Source organism: Passer montanus, unplaced genomic scaffold (assembly GCF_014805655.1).
Source record: "Passer montanus isolate IOZ18808 unplaced genomic scaffold, ASM1480565v1 scaffold44, whole genome shotgun sequence".
In the NCBI taxonomy this organism is placed as follows: Eukaryota; Metazoa; Chordata; class Aves; order Passeriformes; family Passeridae; genus Passer; species Passer montanus.
Window position 1 is genome coordinate 4,199,249 of NW_024369262.1, and position 14,968 is coordinate 4,214,216.

General features: G+C 45.2%; 1 protein-coding gene across 4 annotated transcripts in view; it reads left to right on the top strand.

The window, feature by feature from the left end:
* Positions 1 to 14,968, top strand: part of VPS53 (VPS53 subunit of GARP complex) — a 63,817-nt gene that overhangs the window by 6,597 nt on the left and 42,252 nt on the right. For 2 of the 4 annotated variants that reach the window (XM_039720608.1, XM_039720609.1), the window contains exons 5-8: positions 8,505 to 8,579; positions 12,232 to 12,318; positions 12,565 to 12,680; positions 13,795 to 13,914. In XM_039720608.1, coding sequence (XP_039576542.1) covers positions 8,505 to 8,579; positions 12,232 to 12,318; positions 12,565 to 12,680; positions 13,795 to 13,914 — 398 coding nt within the window. The remainder of the gene's footprint in view (positions 1 to 8,504; positions 8,580 to 12,231; positions 12,319 to 12,564; positions 12,681 to 13,794; positions 13,915 to 14,968) is intronic. The other 2 variants (XM_039720610.1, XM_039720611.1) reach the window with 1 other exon arrangement.

Consider the following 14,968-nt stretch of genomic DNA (forward strand, 5'->3'; position numbering starts at 1 on the left):
TCTTTGAGATCCTAACAAATACTGAAACCATTCAATTATTTAAACTGTTACTTCTCTGGGAAGAGAAATAGATTCTGAAATGCTGTGAGGTTTTTCTTTCTGTGTTTCTCATCCAAGCCCATAGTTTCACACCTGGATCTGCATTTTTTGTGTGAATTGCTGGAACCAGATTTGGAGTGGCAGGACTTGGCTGGGTCTTGAAGTTTAAAGCAGTGAAGGAGCTTCAGCAAGCTCAGATTTTGGAGGTCACCTTACAGTGCTGGGCAACTCCTGAATGGCATCGATTCTGAAATGCTGTGAGCTTTTTCTTTCTATGTTTCTCATCCAAGCCCATAGTTTCACACCTGGATATGCATTTTTTGTGTGAATTGCTGGAACCAGACTTGGAGTGGCAGGACTTGGCTGGGTCTTGAAGTTTAAAGCAGTGAAGGAGCTTCAGCAAGCTCAGATTTTGGAGGTCACCTTACAGTGCTGGGCAGCTCCTGAATGGCATTTCAGTTTGAGATGGAATTTTATATTTGTCACCCCAAAATCAGAGGAAACCTAGAAGAAACGTTTGCTGTTGTTGTCCCCCCTGCCCTGTGTCCCCTGAGTGTCCTGGGTGCTGTGGGGGAGTGAGGCAGCCCTTTTCACATGACCACCCTGTTGATAGCAGATTGTGGGGGTGAAAACCTTGTTTTCCAGCTTCAGCTGCCTGTTCCTATGCTGAAAAGTGCCATTGTTTTACCAGCATATTCTCAGGGCAATCAAGGACACTTGGAAATGTTTTTATAGAGTAAGAAGCCTGATTGCTCCCACTTGGAGAGGAAGGGTTTTATTTTCCAATGCATTGAAGGCAAGGAATTGTTTTGGAACAACTAAAAACAAGGTGCTGCTAAGGCAGGTCAGTTCTGTGCTTGGAAGGGAGTTGCTGTTTTCCTTATTTAGTTTTCCTGGTAGTTTGGTCCCACAGCAAAATGAAGTTCTTGTTTCTACTGATATTCTTACTAAACTTGTAGGAAACCTGTGTCCTCGAGACCAGTATTTCCCTGCAAAATTGGATTGACACATCCACATGGACAGATAGTGTCATCCTGTGAGCCTCAGCCTTAGGCAGCCCAGGATGAAGATCATTATTGCATTTTATCATCACAACCACAACTGCAAACCACCCTTGATTAGTAAGGAAGCAGTTGGCAAGCAGCTTTTGCAAGAGGTTTGAAACAAAGCTTGAAGGCAGCCACATCAGTGAATCCAATCTCTAATCTTCTTCCATTTGTAACTCTTACCATAAGAGATGTCTCCTGCCTGTAGTGCACAGTACTTGCAGCATGCTGGCTTTTGGAAAAGTCAGAAATTTTTGGAAAATTCCTGTCTTTTGATTTCCATCCCTTTGGCACACTGAGATCCAAGAGGAACGCTGCCATCCATCATCTCTTTGAAAGCATGTGCCATAAATAAAAGTGCATCTGAACTCTGATTTTGTAGCTGCTTGGATTTCAGTGGGAGCTCAGGATCCTGTGTATTGAACTGCAGGATTGAGCCTGAAAGGTGTTTCTCAAAAGCCTCTTCCCTTCAGTCCCATTCTCTCCTAACAACCCCTGATACTGTGGCCAGTGTTTGCCAGTGTTGCCTGACTGTGTTGTGTTGGAGATATCCTTGTCTTGGGGTAAATAATAGTTTGAATAAACATCCTTTCAGTCCCTGACTTCCTTCCAAGGGAAATACAAACCCTGGATGCAGTGACAGAAGAAAAAAAAAGAGTTATTGAAGTCAAAGCAAGCCAGGAGGGGTTTCTTTGCTGAGTCCCTGCCCTCAGCTGCCTGTGCTGGCCCATCCCTGCTGCCCTGGCAGGTGAGGGAGCTCAGCCTTGGCTTTCCCATCTCCTGTCAGCCAGAACTGCCCAAAAAATGCTTGGGAATCTTGTGCAGGCACCTAATTCAATGCTGCTTGAATTACTGGGGTTTATCTCCAACCTACCCAATCCCTTTTCCAGACACCAGTGATCCAGGCAGGTTCCTAGAAGAAAAGCTGAAGTTCTCAGCCTTGCCAGCCTGGGTTTTTTGGAGGAGAAGGGGTTATTTACCACCTGAGCCCAGCAAGGAGCTTGCCAGAGCTGTCTTGTGGAGGAGCCTTGTTGAGAGCTGCACCTTCCCAGCTGTCCAGGAGAGGGGAGCCCAGCCTTGGTTTTGAGAGCAGGATAACATTTTCAGAGGAATTTCAATCCCAGTCTGACCCAGTGGGGAACATGGAGTGTGCAGCTCTGGAAATGTGCTCTCTGTGCTCCTTAAGGAAAAGGAGACCTTAGGGATAGGAAGTCCGAAATCCTGATTGCAGATCCAGCTGCTCCAGCTGTGGTGGAGTCTCCTGTCCTGTCTGGCTGGGATGATGATGGTTGGGATAACACTTCTGTGCCCCCCTGCCTACTGAGATAATGGAGTAGGGCTTTGAGGTGAGTTGTAGCTATGAGAAAGCATTTCAGTAAGACATTTTTGTATGAAAACAGCTTTTTTTTTTTGTCTTTTAAACTGTTCCCCAAACAGTCTTGCTCCTGTACATGTGTGTGGATGAATTAGCAGCGAGGTGTCTGAAAAACCAGATTCTGACTCTAAAAATAGAGGCCATCAAATAGATGTGGCCCCAAAAGAGTTATTTCAGCAGCTCTAAAGACAGGAATGCTCCCTTCCCCACAAACGTTTCCCAGTTCAAAGCATCTGCCTTTTTGAAATTTTGCCCTAGAATTTCCTCCAAATGCAAAAGCCTTAAAATAGTCTGGCTTATTTGGCTTCCCCTTCCTGGTGCGATATTTCAGTGAAATCTGCAGACAATGCCCCAGCCTCAGAAATTATCTCACTAATGATCCTTTTATGGGAGGAAACAACAGCTGTGGGTGGAACATTCCTCTGTAGGGTGTAACAAAATTTTCCTTGGGACTCCCAGACTTGGACTATTTTGGATGCCTTGGGAGAGGCTGGGAATGCAGGAGCTGCTGTTCTTCAGTTGTAACAGTTTCTAGGGAGCCAGTGCTACGCAGATTTTTCCTCTGGAAGGTTTTTTTTTTTTTCCCTCAGAGCTTCTGCTGCTGAACTGGAGTGTGGGCTGACCTTGCTGAGAGCTGCAGCCCAGTTGTGGCATAATTTCCTCTGTGCCCTAGGGTGCAGTATAAAAAGTTCCCATAGATTTTTCCACGGAGCGTTTAACGCTCCCCGTATGGTTTGATGTGTCACTCCTCAGTTGTGTTTATTGCTGGAGCTTCTGCATGGACTGGCTGTAATTTTTCTGACAGTTGCTGACATGCCTTTACTGGTTGTTTGGCTGAAGCCTGCTTCACCTATCAGGCTTTTGTCCTTGTAATCAGTAGCCTCTGAATTTGCTGCTGGTTTAACCCTTGGCAGTGTCTCTGCAGCCAGGGTGGGTAAAGGTGAGGTGGATTCAGCTGAAATCCATTTTGGAAAGAATCAAGAGCCCCAGAGCAGTCCCAAGATCCCAAATGGATCTGCGGCTTGATAGTTTGAATCTAAATAAAACCCAACAAACTTCTTTCTGTTATCTCTGGTCCATCTTTCACTTCCTGCCCTGTGCACACAGTGTGTGTAAATGACTGAAATTGCATCAAACAAGGACTGTGTTTCAAAGAAAAATGTAGTTTATTGCTTAATGTGTCTGACTCCATTAGGGTCTGGCTCAATTAGTGCTAGAACAAAGCTGAGTGTTAACCAGAAGAGCAAATGGATGTGCCTGGGCTGGGAAAAGCTTTGGATGTTTCTCATGGCTGAAGATACTGGCTGATAACTTGGATTGCTTTGGTTGGCTCCTTCTTTGTTTTGCTCCATGAAAACAGTGATATATATTTTCTTTCTCATAACTCCAGCAGTACAAGGAAAGGGATGGCAGCTGCTGTGCTCAAATAATAGGAATATATCCTTGCTGCCCAGACAGTTCAGTTGGCCATCCCATCTTCTGGTCAGCCAGGGCTGTCCTTTCTCCTGGCATGTGAAAATGCACATCTGGGCTCTGCAGCTGTGGGGAGACTCTGCCTGCCCTGCCCTGGGTGTGCTGCAGTGTCTGGCAGTGTTTGAGCCTGTGGGAGGAGGAGGCTGTGTCTGCCAGAGGAAAATGCCCACAGGTTGTGGCTTTGACAAGGTCACAGCTGGAAATATGTGCAATACTCCCTTGGTTTTTCTTTTATTTTCTTTAATTAGAGATCAGGAAACACTTTGCCAATCAGTGGAGGGAGGAGATGAAGATAGAGAGGGGATGAAGATAGAGAGGGATGCAGGTGCTGCAGTGGGAGTGGGGTCCTCTGCTGCTTTTCTGAGCAGTGTCCTGAGCCCCAGGGCAGCTGGTGCCTGGTGTCACCACAGTCAGTGCCTTGTCCTGGGTCCAGGCAGTGTCAGCCTGGCAGGCAGGGAGGTGCTTTTGTGCTCTGTGTGCATGAACCTGCTTAAGAAGCTGCTCTGTTGCTTCAGCCTCCCTCCTTCACCTCCACCTCCTTGGGTGGAAGTGACTTTTCTGGCTGCAGGTTGTGTTTCATGCTGAGCTGAGGCACTCAGGGCCTGCACATCTCCTACCCTAGGCACTTTCCTGGCATTTATTTGTTTATTTAAACACATGCTCACTTCCAGCCATCAAATTCCAGTGCTGCTCCCTTGGCCCCAGTGCCAAGGTTGTGCCAGGTTTGACTCATGTGGAAGGTGTTGATGTGTCCCTGCTGCTGGGACAGCACTGACTGTCACAATCTTGTAATAAATAATTAAATCTAAGTGTCTGAAATATGTAGGGGCTATTTTGTGTCACAATCCCTGATGTTGTAAGCACCATCTCTCAGTTAGATTCATTCTCTCCTGCCTGGCTAAGCTTTATCACCTGGGTTTTTATGAATGGGTCATTATTCTGAAATGTGAGCATATGAAATATGACTAGTGTTAGATTTCAATACCTTTTTAAGATAGTGAATGGATTGGGGTTAAATATGGCGTTTTAAGCTGTGTGACTTCATATATTTTATGAAAAGTCATGCCACAGATTCTGTAAGGCTCCAGCTGAGTGATTAAAGTCCCATAATACTCTTTTGTAACCCATGAATAATAAGCAGGAGCTGAGCTGCCAAAATGAATCAAAAGTGAGTTTCATTCAGAGTCATTTCCCTAGTGAATTGTGACAGCTGGACAATGTCCTTCCCTTGTAGTGACACTGAGCTTTTTCTAGCCCAGAACACGTTCAGTGAACAAGGTTTCAGGTGAATGGCGTGCCAGGAAGAACTAGTGCTGTTTATTCTCATGCTGGCATAACTTTTGCCATCTGCTGCAAGGCAGGAGCAAGTCTGAGCTTGACCTTGCCTTGTGCCTCAGCCCAGGGGATGTTCCTGTCCTGCAGCCTGAGGCTGGGGATGGAGTTGTGCTGCTGCTCTTGGAGGCACTGCAAGCTGCAAACTGTGACCAGTCCTGTGTGGCTTTGGTGCCAACAAAGCAAGAAACCCAGCCTGGAAATAGAATTCCAAACAGGCAGGAGATTGTGTCTTATTTTGGATATTTAAAATTCTTTTTTCCCCCTTATTTTTCTTTTTTTTTGTTGTTGTTGTTGCCTCACATTTTTGGTGTGTGGTGGTGTTTATTCCAGCTCTGTTGCATCCATGCCTATAGCAGGTCAACTGACAGGAATTCCACTTGGAAATCCCTGCTTGCAGGGTTCCTGGTGTGCCTGTCCTTTCCCCCTGTTTATATTTGCTTTTAAACTCTTAACCTGTGCTGATTTTGACTGGGGCAGAGAAAGAGCCCAATTCTTGTGATGAAAATTAACTCTACACAACCCAAAACCAGCACATGAACCTGAATATGAATTCATCTTGCAAAATGTGATGTAAGCTGAGTGGTTGCTAAACTTACCCCCCACAGAAGTCAAGCTCTGAAATTGCAGATGTGGCTCTGATATTGCAAATATCACCAACTGCATTGTGCAAACACATCAGCACACAAATCAGCTGGAGTCCCTCAGTCATTTACAGCCTTCCCAAACAAATGGAGTGTGCTTTCCCTCTGAGGAAGCAGAGCCAGGCAGCTCCAGGGAGGGTGAGCAGCACTGCCAGGGGCTCTGGGTTATCCAAGGTGTGTGCTGGGCACAGGGAGGTGCAGCAAACACCTGCAATCAGGGTGTCAACACAAACAGGAGGGCAGAGACTCACACCTTGGCTGTTCTGACACAGATAAGGAGAATAATGAGTGTCTGCAGAGATTCTGCTGCATGATAATAGTGTTTAATTTTGGGCGTGGGGCAAGGCTGTGCCTGCTCACCTGCCACGTGATGAAGCTGTAACCTGCATGAGGTGATGGTGAAGCTGTAGTAACCTACATGAGGTGATGGTAAAGCTGTAGTAACCCACCAAGCCTGATGAAGCTCTAGAAAATTTACTTTTTAGGTTATACAATGCCCACAATTAACACTTAAATGGCCACACTGCGCTGGTGCAGATTAAGTACTGTAAAACTCTTGTAAAATTACTCACAGGAGTAAGGCCGCCCAAACCTCTGTCACAGCACATCAGCACCTTTCTCACAGTGCAGGCACCCCTGTGCAGGGCTGGGTGATGCTCTAAAATCTGGGGTGCTGCAGACACCCCTGGTGCTGTAAAATCTGGGGTGCTGCAGACACCCCGGGTGCAGTAAAATCTGGGGTGATGCAGACACCCCTGGTGCTGTAAAATCTGGGGTGCTGCAGACACCCCTGGTGCTGTAAAATCTGGGGTGCTGCAGACACCCCTGGTGCTGTAAATTCTGACAGCTCAGAGGGATGCTGGACCAGCCCAGGGGTGCAGTTCAGGAGTTAAGCTGCAAGGTTTTGGCCAGAACTACCTGGGAATCAGCTGTCACTTCACCCCCTGTGTCTGTCAGTGTTTGTGCAGCTGTTGAGGACGTGGGGTTTGATTTCTAAGCACGATTTGGGGTTAAGTGAAGGGGCAGTTGCAGCCATTTGAAGCTTGGTGCAGTGTTGGATGTAATCTGCTGATATAAAGTGTCCTGTGCAGCCTGAGTGGTTGGGATTGGAGCTGATGACACAAAACTCTCTTCTTCAGTGACAATTGTAGTAGTTATGTACTATTTGCTGAACTGCCAGGGTGGAAATCTGCTAAAATCAAACCCCAGGGTGATGAGCCCTTCAGGTTTGTCTGCTCAGGGAAATCAGCTGGCACTGTCCTGTGCTGAGACAAGCCCAGGCTTCAGCTGCAGTGGTTTAGCCCTGGCTGTAAAACTTGAGGTTTTTCTCTAAAATGAAATCAGTCTGAGAATCAAAGTAAATTTCCACCCTTCCCCAATCTGGAGGGAGTCGTTTGTATGAGGTTTCAGCAGCAGAAAATGTGAGGCTGGTTCCAGTGTGAGAGGCTTGCTTTGAAATCTCCACAGCTGAGGCTCCTCAGAGAATTGGGGATGGGAACTTTATTTTTAGTCGTGGTCTAGATTTTCATTGATCTGGGCTGGAAGTGTGGCAGCAAATGAAAGAAGCATTAACACTCGCTATTCAAGAGCAGGGACCAGGCCAGGAGCATTAAATTCTCAGCATCATGACCACAGCCCTATTTGTAACATTAAAAATACATTTGGATGCTGTGAATTTGGCAGATGTCAAGTGTCTATAAAACACTTGGTAGAGGGCAGCTTTCTGATGTGAATAACAACATTCAATTGGACTATATATTGGCTAGGATCAAATAAAAATAACATGTTTCTAGCACAACACCAGCAAGCAAATAGAAACCATGGAGGTATTTTAACCAATACTGGGGGAGAAAAACAGTGTTAGTTCAGTTAATCCCCAAGCAAGGAAACTTCATCTGAAAATTTGCTTTTTCTCCCACTTCAGTGACATCTTCTAGTAACACACAGGCCTCTTAATTCCTATTTGCATATTTCCTGGTACTGAGGTATTTTCTTGCACAACATTCCTGATGGGATGCATAAAGAGGTATTTAGAAATTAACACACCCACTAATGAGCTGCTGGTTGATGGGGTGATGTGACAGCTCTGTACCTGGGCTGGAAGGGGAGGAGGAGGAGGCTGTGTCCATCTGCAGCACTGCAGGCATTTGGAGAGACTGACTGTAATGCACTGGGCTGGGGTTTTTTTTGGCTGGAATAATTGTTGCTAACACTGTTTTTTGTGTGCATGAATGTCAGCCTGGTACTGTAAGTCACTGGAACATAACCTTTTAAAGAATGCATCACTTCCAAATTTAACAAACAAGTCACAGTCTGCTCCCACCTCTCGCTTGGGTTATTTTCTTCCCTCCTTTTGCTGCTTGGCAGATCTGGTGTGAAAAGGTGACACAAGGAATGATGTGTGGTCTGACCTTAGGAGTTGCTTGGGACGAAGCCAAGGAAAGCAATTTTTTAGGCAGCCTCTCAGTGATTCATGGTTTACCTCTGCTCCCTGTTGTTTTACACCGGTGCCTTTGGAGTCTTTTGCTGTCGCATCTCAAGGTGAAGGAGGTTGCAGAGCTGTGGCTGATTCATGGGCTGTGTTTTTCCCTCCAGCTTTGGAGAATGTGGCAAACAGCAGAGCTGCTCACTGGCTGCCCAGCTTACCTGAGCTCAGGCTGTGAGCTGGAGGTGAGTTTTCCACCTCCTGTGTGTGGTGTCTCAGCTTTCTGCTGTGAGCCCAGGAGCTCCCACTGCATAAATACTGCCTGAAAAACAGGGATGGCTGAAAAAACATCGTGGCTTTAAACTGGGGGACCCCTTTGTGTGTTCCTCTCTGTGAATTATTTTGGGAATTCACTTCTGCAAGGCAGCCCTGGAGGCAGGACACAGCACATCCCCTCCTGCATCCAGGATGTGTCGGACACACTAAACCACAGCAGGAGGAATGTGATCCCTGCCTGAAGCCTTGTACCAAGCACTCTGTGGCTGCAGCCTCTCCCCCCGTGGCTGGTCCTGCCAAATTTACTAATTTAGCTGCTCTTTGCTAAATTTACACTGGTCAGGGCACTTGGGAAGCCTGGGGTCAAACATTAGGGAAAAAGCTCGGACCCCACTGGCTCTGCCTCCCAGCCGAGCCCTCTCCATCCACACCGTGGCTCTCAGCTGGTGCTGGCACTCAGAGCTTGCATAAAGTTGAATAAATAATGCTGATGGGTTAATTGTAGCTTGCAGGCTCAGTTGTTGATTGGAGTCATATGGTGTTTTTCCAGCAACCTTCGTTTCATCATCCTTGTTTCGTACAACCACAGCAGCCTCTTTATTCATCCCTGATCCTCTGCCCCCGGAGTGAACTGCTGGTGGAGGGAAGGAAATGCAATAACTTCACTCCTGGTGCTGTTTGGGGTGTGTGCATTTCCATGTTTCCCAGCTGCACTGATGAGGAAAGCAATAAATTAGCAAGGCAAGGTGAAGGCAGTGCTGGGGCACAGCGGGGACATCACTGCCTGTCCCCCAGCACGGGACAGACAGGCTGCAAGAAAAGCAATTCCTGCCCTCTTGAGACTGGTTTTCCCTAGAATTTCTATCCAAAAGAAACCTATTAATAAAACAGTAACAAAAGCAGTAAGAAAATGCTTTTAAAATTCATGATTCACCGTTGTTGCAGGGAAGGGAAATGCATTTTTTTCCTCCAGTGTGGCTGTGGTTTCCCCTCTTTTTACAGCTGAAAGAACAGTCATTAGTTACATTAATAAACTTCTGTATTGCACCTTGAGCAATTAGACCTACTTTCATGCCCTAGATGTTGGTTTCTTATCCCCTAATAACACTGTTTATTAAATATGAGGTGTTATATTTGAAATTTGTTTTTCTATTTGCTTTACTCTGTCTTTATAGTAATTGGGAAGGTGATGGTTTTCTTTCATTATTGGATAATTTTCTTTATTTGTTTCCTCTACACACAGTAATTACTCTCAGATGCTATGGTTAGAGTATACAGCAAAAAGAAGTTTAATTGATTTCTTTAACTGTCTTCTGGTTCTTCTTAATTGTACATGTGCATAACATTTTTTATCCAGTTCTGAACTTCACACCAGATCTGACAGAGCCCTCCTGACTTTAAAAAAACCAGATTTTCACACAGTGTTACTTTCAGCAAATGTTTGAAGAAATGTTTTCACCTCTAAATGTAAATTATACAAATGATACATTCATTATATAAATAAATATATATATAGATTATGTAATGCATTGGTGTGTTCTGACTCATGTAAGGAATATGCAGCTCTATTTTTAGGAGAATAGAGAAAGATTTATGTCTTAATGGCTAAGCAAATATTTAGAAGAAAGTTTCAAGGAATGAAACAAGTGTTTATGAGCAATTCTGATTTACTCAAGTTTGCAGTTGAGTTCCCTATGTGTTTTTTTTTTTGGTTTTTTTTTTAATTTAACAGTAGTGGAAATGTTTTTCCTTCTCTGATGGGTGAGATGCAGGACTGGAAGAGAAGAGCAGCTGCTGTTTGCTCTCTCCCCTGTCCCAGCAGCAGGAGACCACAATTCTTTAATTCATCAGATGGGGCAGAGCTCACATCATCTCAGTTGTGTTTTCCCAGAGTTTTAAGGAGGTGAAAGTGTCAGGACCAGGTGATGACACCAGTTTGCCTTATTTTTGGCAGTTTTAAGTGCTCAGGGACAGAATCCCATTTTTCTCTGCTCAGTGTTCCAGGGGCAGTTTTTAGGTGGGGATTTTGCCCACCCTGAGTGTGCTGCTTTCCCCTGAGCAGCAGGAACTTGTTCTTCACCCACTTTCCTCTAAGGGCTCTCTGCTATTTTTTATCACAATTATTAAAATATCAGCATTAGAGAAATAGGTTCTTTTGAAGAAGCTCTGAATTCCTGGGATCATGCAGAAAAATCAGCATTTGCTGTTAGTGCTGAAGCAAAGGGAAACAGCACTTGGCATCTGTGAAGAATTTCAGGCTGAATCTTGAGTTTTATACAGACCTATCCAAAGCTCAGACCATACAAAACAGTTGCTGCTTGCTTAATAAACCACTTATTAATTACATTACAGAGTAATGTGCTGCAGGCCTGAGCACAGAGCTAAATATGTTGAAAAGAGCATTCTTTGCTTTGCTTTGCACTTAATCCACAAGCCTTGAAATGGAGGAGAAAATTGAATTCTCAGAGGGATTGGAGAGGCTGCTGGGGGCTGTTCAGCCACCCTGCAGCACATTTTTGTGTTCATGAGCAGTGAACATCTGTGACACCAATCCATAAAGTGTTAACTTTCACATGATTCAGAAAATTTTTCAGAGACTTTTCTTTCCCCCCCTCCTCTGGAAAATGAATTATAAACCATGTCCAGCTTTTATACTTTTATTATAACCCAGTTATATTCCAGCAAAAGCTCCTGGCAGATAGTTTCCTCATCCATTTCCAAATGAAGATGTGTTAAATTTATTTGCTGAAGGAACTTGTAGCTTGTGCTGTAACCTTGGTCATGGGACTGGATATAAAACCAGAGGGATATGAGCCCACTTAACAGCAGGGAACAAAGTGGAGCTGGAGCTGGAAATGTTATCAGGCTGGGAAGGCAGAACGTGTGGAATTACTGCAGAAAGCAGATTTTGGACATGTGATTTTGGACATGTGGCTTCCTGCTCTGCATCCACGTGTGGTTCACACTGCTTGTGTGAGTGAGCTCAGGCTGTGCCATGGCTGGATAAATGGGTGCCCCAAGAAAATAGCACTGAAATCCAGGTGGGAGGCATTTCCTGGGCTCCACCTCTGTACCTGTGCTTAGAAAGAGCCATTCCTCCTGCAGGTGTGTGGGAGGCTGAGCTGCCCATTCCAAAGGAATCAGCATCATGTTTTCCACCAGGATAATGTCCTGCTAATTCAGCAAGGGGTTTGGGCAAGCACTCAGTGTTCTAGATGTGTGTTTTTTATTTATAATTAATGATGAGCCTAGAGGTCTTGTGGAGGTTTCATTTTTCTGCTTTAAATATGTGTTGATCAGGAGTAAGTTCTACCTATTTTTCCACACTTAGTCTATCAAACTATATCCCAGTAACCTTAAAGAGCTGCTTTCATAAAATATCTTGATGAAATGTTGCCAAAGCATTATTGTAAAATGGATACTGAAACCCTGGCCCACTCAGGTTCAATATTCCAACGTGGTACATTGACTTTTGTTGTGCTGCTGGTATTTTCTTTGTGAGAAAGCTGCTCCCCTCCAGTGCCCCAGCCCCAGGGACTGTTAAGAGCAACTGTGTGTTTCTTAGAAAGGTGAAAACTGAATGCAGATTTTCTTTCCACTCTGACCTTGTTTCTTTTCCAGGCCCTGGAAGAAGCCCAGAAAGCCATTCAACAGCTCTTTGGTAAAATTAAGGATATTAAAGACAAGGCTGAAAAATCTGAACAAATGGTGAGCAGCACTTTCTTTCTGGCCTTTGAAAGGGAGGGGACACTGACTTTTCCTGTCAGTAACATTTTTGTCCTTGGTCCTGGCTGGTTGGTAATTTCCTACTGAACCTGTGTTGAGGCTGTGGTGTCCACAGAGCTGCTGAGCTGACACCTCTGCAGTCCCAAACAGGAGAGAGTGGCTTCTTATTTCCTGAAAATTCCATTGCTGGGGCTTGATACTCAACCAGAATCCCTTTTCACTCCCTAGGTGAAGGAAATCACCAGGGATATCAAGCAGCTGGACCATGCCAAGCGCCACCTGACCACCTCCATCACCACCCTCAACCACCTCCACATGCTGGCTGGAGGGGTGGATTCTCTGGAGTAAGTCTGGGAATTCCTGGTGTGAAGTTCCTGCAGTGTTCTCTATGGGTCTCTCACAGCCTGCCTAGTTTTTTAGAGGGAATTTTGCTCCCAGGTTTGGATTTCTGCTGGCAGATCCTTTCCATGCTCTGAGTGACCCCCAGTCTGCTTTGTTGTGTTTCATAGTTTGCAGCATTGATTGCTTGAATTGCTCTGTTGATCCTTGGTGGTAAGGAATGAGTCTGGCTTCATTAAGGAGCAGGACAGCCTGTTAGGAATCCTCATTAGGGATGTGCTTTTGGGAATCTGGGAGGATTTTTGTCACTCTTGTATCTAAAACTGCAATGGGTTTTGGTAAAGGTCTGCTCTAGTTTTCATTCTAGCATGAGTTTAAGGAAACCTTGCAGCTTGTACTGTGTGTAAATTGGGGGTTAAATATTTCTAATAATCCTTTTTGTTTTTTTTTTTAATATGCTTGAGGAACACACAATCTAGGAAAATACAGGTTTTTTTACATGTTGCATCTGTGAAGTTGCACAGCCTGTTCTTGGTTTGTAGCAAATCCTGCACGAACGCCGGGTCACGAAGTGCTGAGAATTAAATTTTACTTAGCCTGCTGTCTCCACTGGAATGATCCTAAAGGATGATATAAAAATAAATTCACTTGATTTTCTTTTTTTTTTTCCCTGTCAGTTCCCTGTGAAAGTTATTAACAGAGAAGTCAAGGCTAATGGCTTTTCAGCATCGTTCTCCTCCAGAGAAGCTTTAACTCACACTTTGTGTGTGATGACGAATGGCTTCACTCAGGTCATTACAGTGAAATAACATTTACTGCCTCCAGACCCATACTGGGAAGCGGATGCATTCAGTAGTTTACATGTTCCTTGCCAAGTGTTGCTTTTGACATTTATGTTTTTTTGGAGCCATTGTTAGATTTGTGCCAGATTGGTTTATTTTAGCATCGCTTAAGTGAAATTTTAATGCTGCCTTGGAATGTTAATGAAGAGCTGTGTATTTTAGAAAAATAAATGTCAATAAGGACCAGCATGACCCAGTGGGGATGAAGTAACCTGTGGAATTACCACCCAGGATTTGCATTGAATCTGCCTTTGTAAATGTTTAATTTCCTCTGCAGGGCTATGACCAGGAGGAGACAATATGGGGAAGTTGCCAACCTTCTCCAAGGTGTGGTGAATGTCTTGGAGCACTTCAACAAATACATGGGGATCCCTCAGATTCGACAGCTCTCTGAAAGGTAAAAGGATCAAACCCTGAGCACCTCCTTTCCTGCTGGGGAGGAAGAGTAGGAAATCTCTTAGGCAGGTTCAGAGTCTCAAGGATGTGAAGCTTGGACATGGTCCTTGGAGCTTCCCTACAGCCAGAACAAAAACTGGACAGAGTTTGCTCAAATCTGGAGCAGCCCATTCTGTTCAGCAGCAGTAATTAGTGTGGCTGTAACTCACTCGGTGCTTTTTACTGGCTGGCTTTTCACTGTCTCACCTGGAGGAGCCTGTGGAGGTGCAGGTTGTTGTGTGTGATGTTCCCAGGCAGCTCTGGCAAACAGGTTAAAACTGGACAGAGTTTGCTCAAATCTGGAGCAGCCCATTCTGTTCAGCAGCAGTAATTAGTGTGGCTGTAACTCACTCGGTGCTTTTTACTGGCTGGCTTTTCACTGTCTCACCTGGAGGAGCCTGTGGAGGTGCAGGTTGTTGTGTGTGATGTTCCCAGGCAGCTCTGCCAGCCTGCAGAGCCCCAGGCTGTGCTTTTTACTGGCTGGCTTTTCACCTGGAGGAGCCTGTGGAGGTGCAGGTTGTTGTGTGTGATGTTCCCAGGCAGCTCTGCCAGCCTGCAGAGCCCCAGGCCTTGGACAGGCAGGATTTCTCCTTCTGCCTTTGCCAAGCTTGCTTATTCTGAGCACCTTCAGTTTCTTCTGCCAGAACCTTCTCCCATTGCCCAATTCTGCTGAGATTTGATGTTTATAGCAAATCTTCTGCTGGGCTTGTACAACTTTGGTTTTCTGAACTGGAGTTACACTAATTTGGGGAGGTTTGGTGCAAGTCCCCAGCAGGTGAAGGCTCAGGGGTCACTAAGCCAACCATTTCTCCTAAATCTTGGCTTCATTTGGGATGTGACAGCTGGGAGTGGAGGGAACAAGGTCCTCCCTGTTCTAGGGGACAGTGCTGTCCCTGCCTGAGGTGACTTTGCTCATTACTGAGGTACTCGAAGGAGTCTTCCAGGCACAGTCATTAATTTTTTTTTGGTGCCTCCCTTTGCTAAGACAGCAGCTGGCTCTCTGTGTTGTTTAGTGA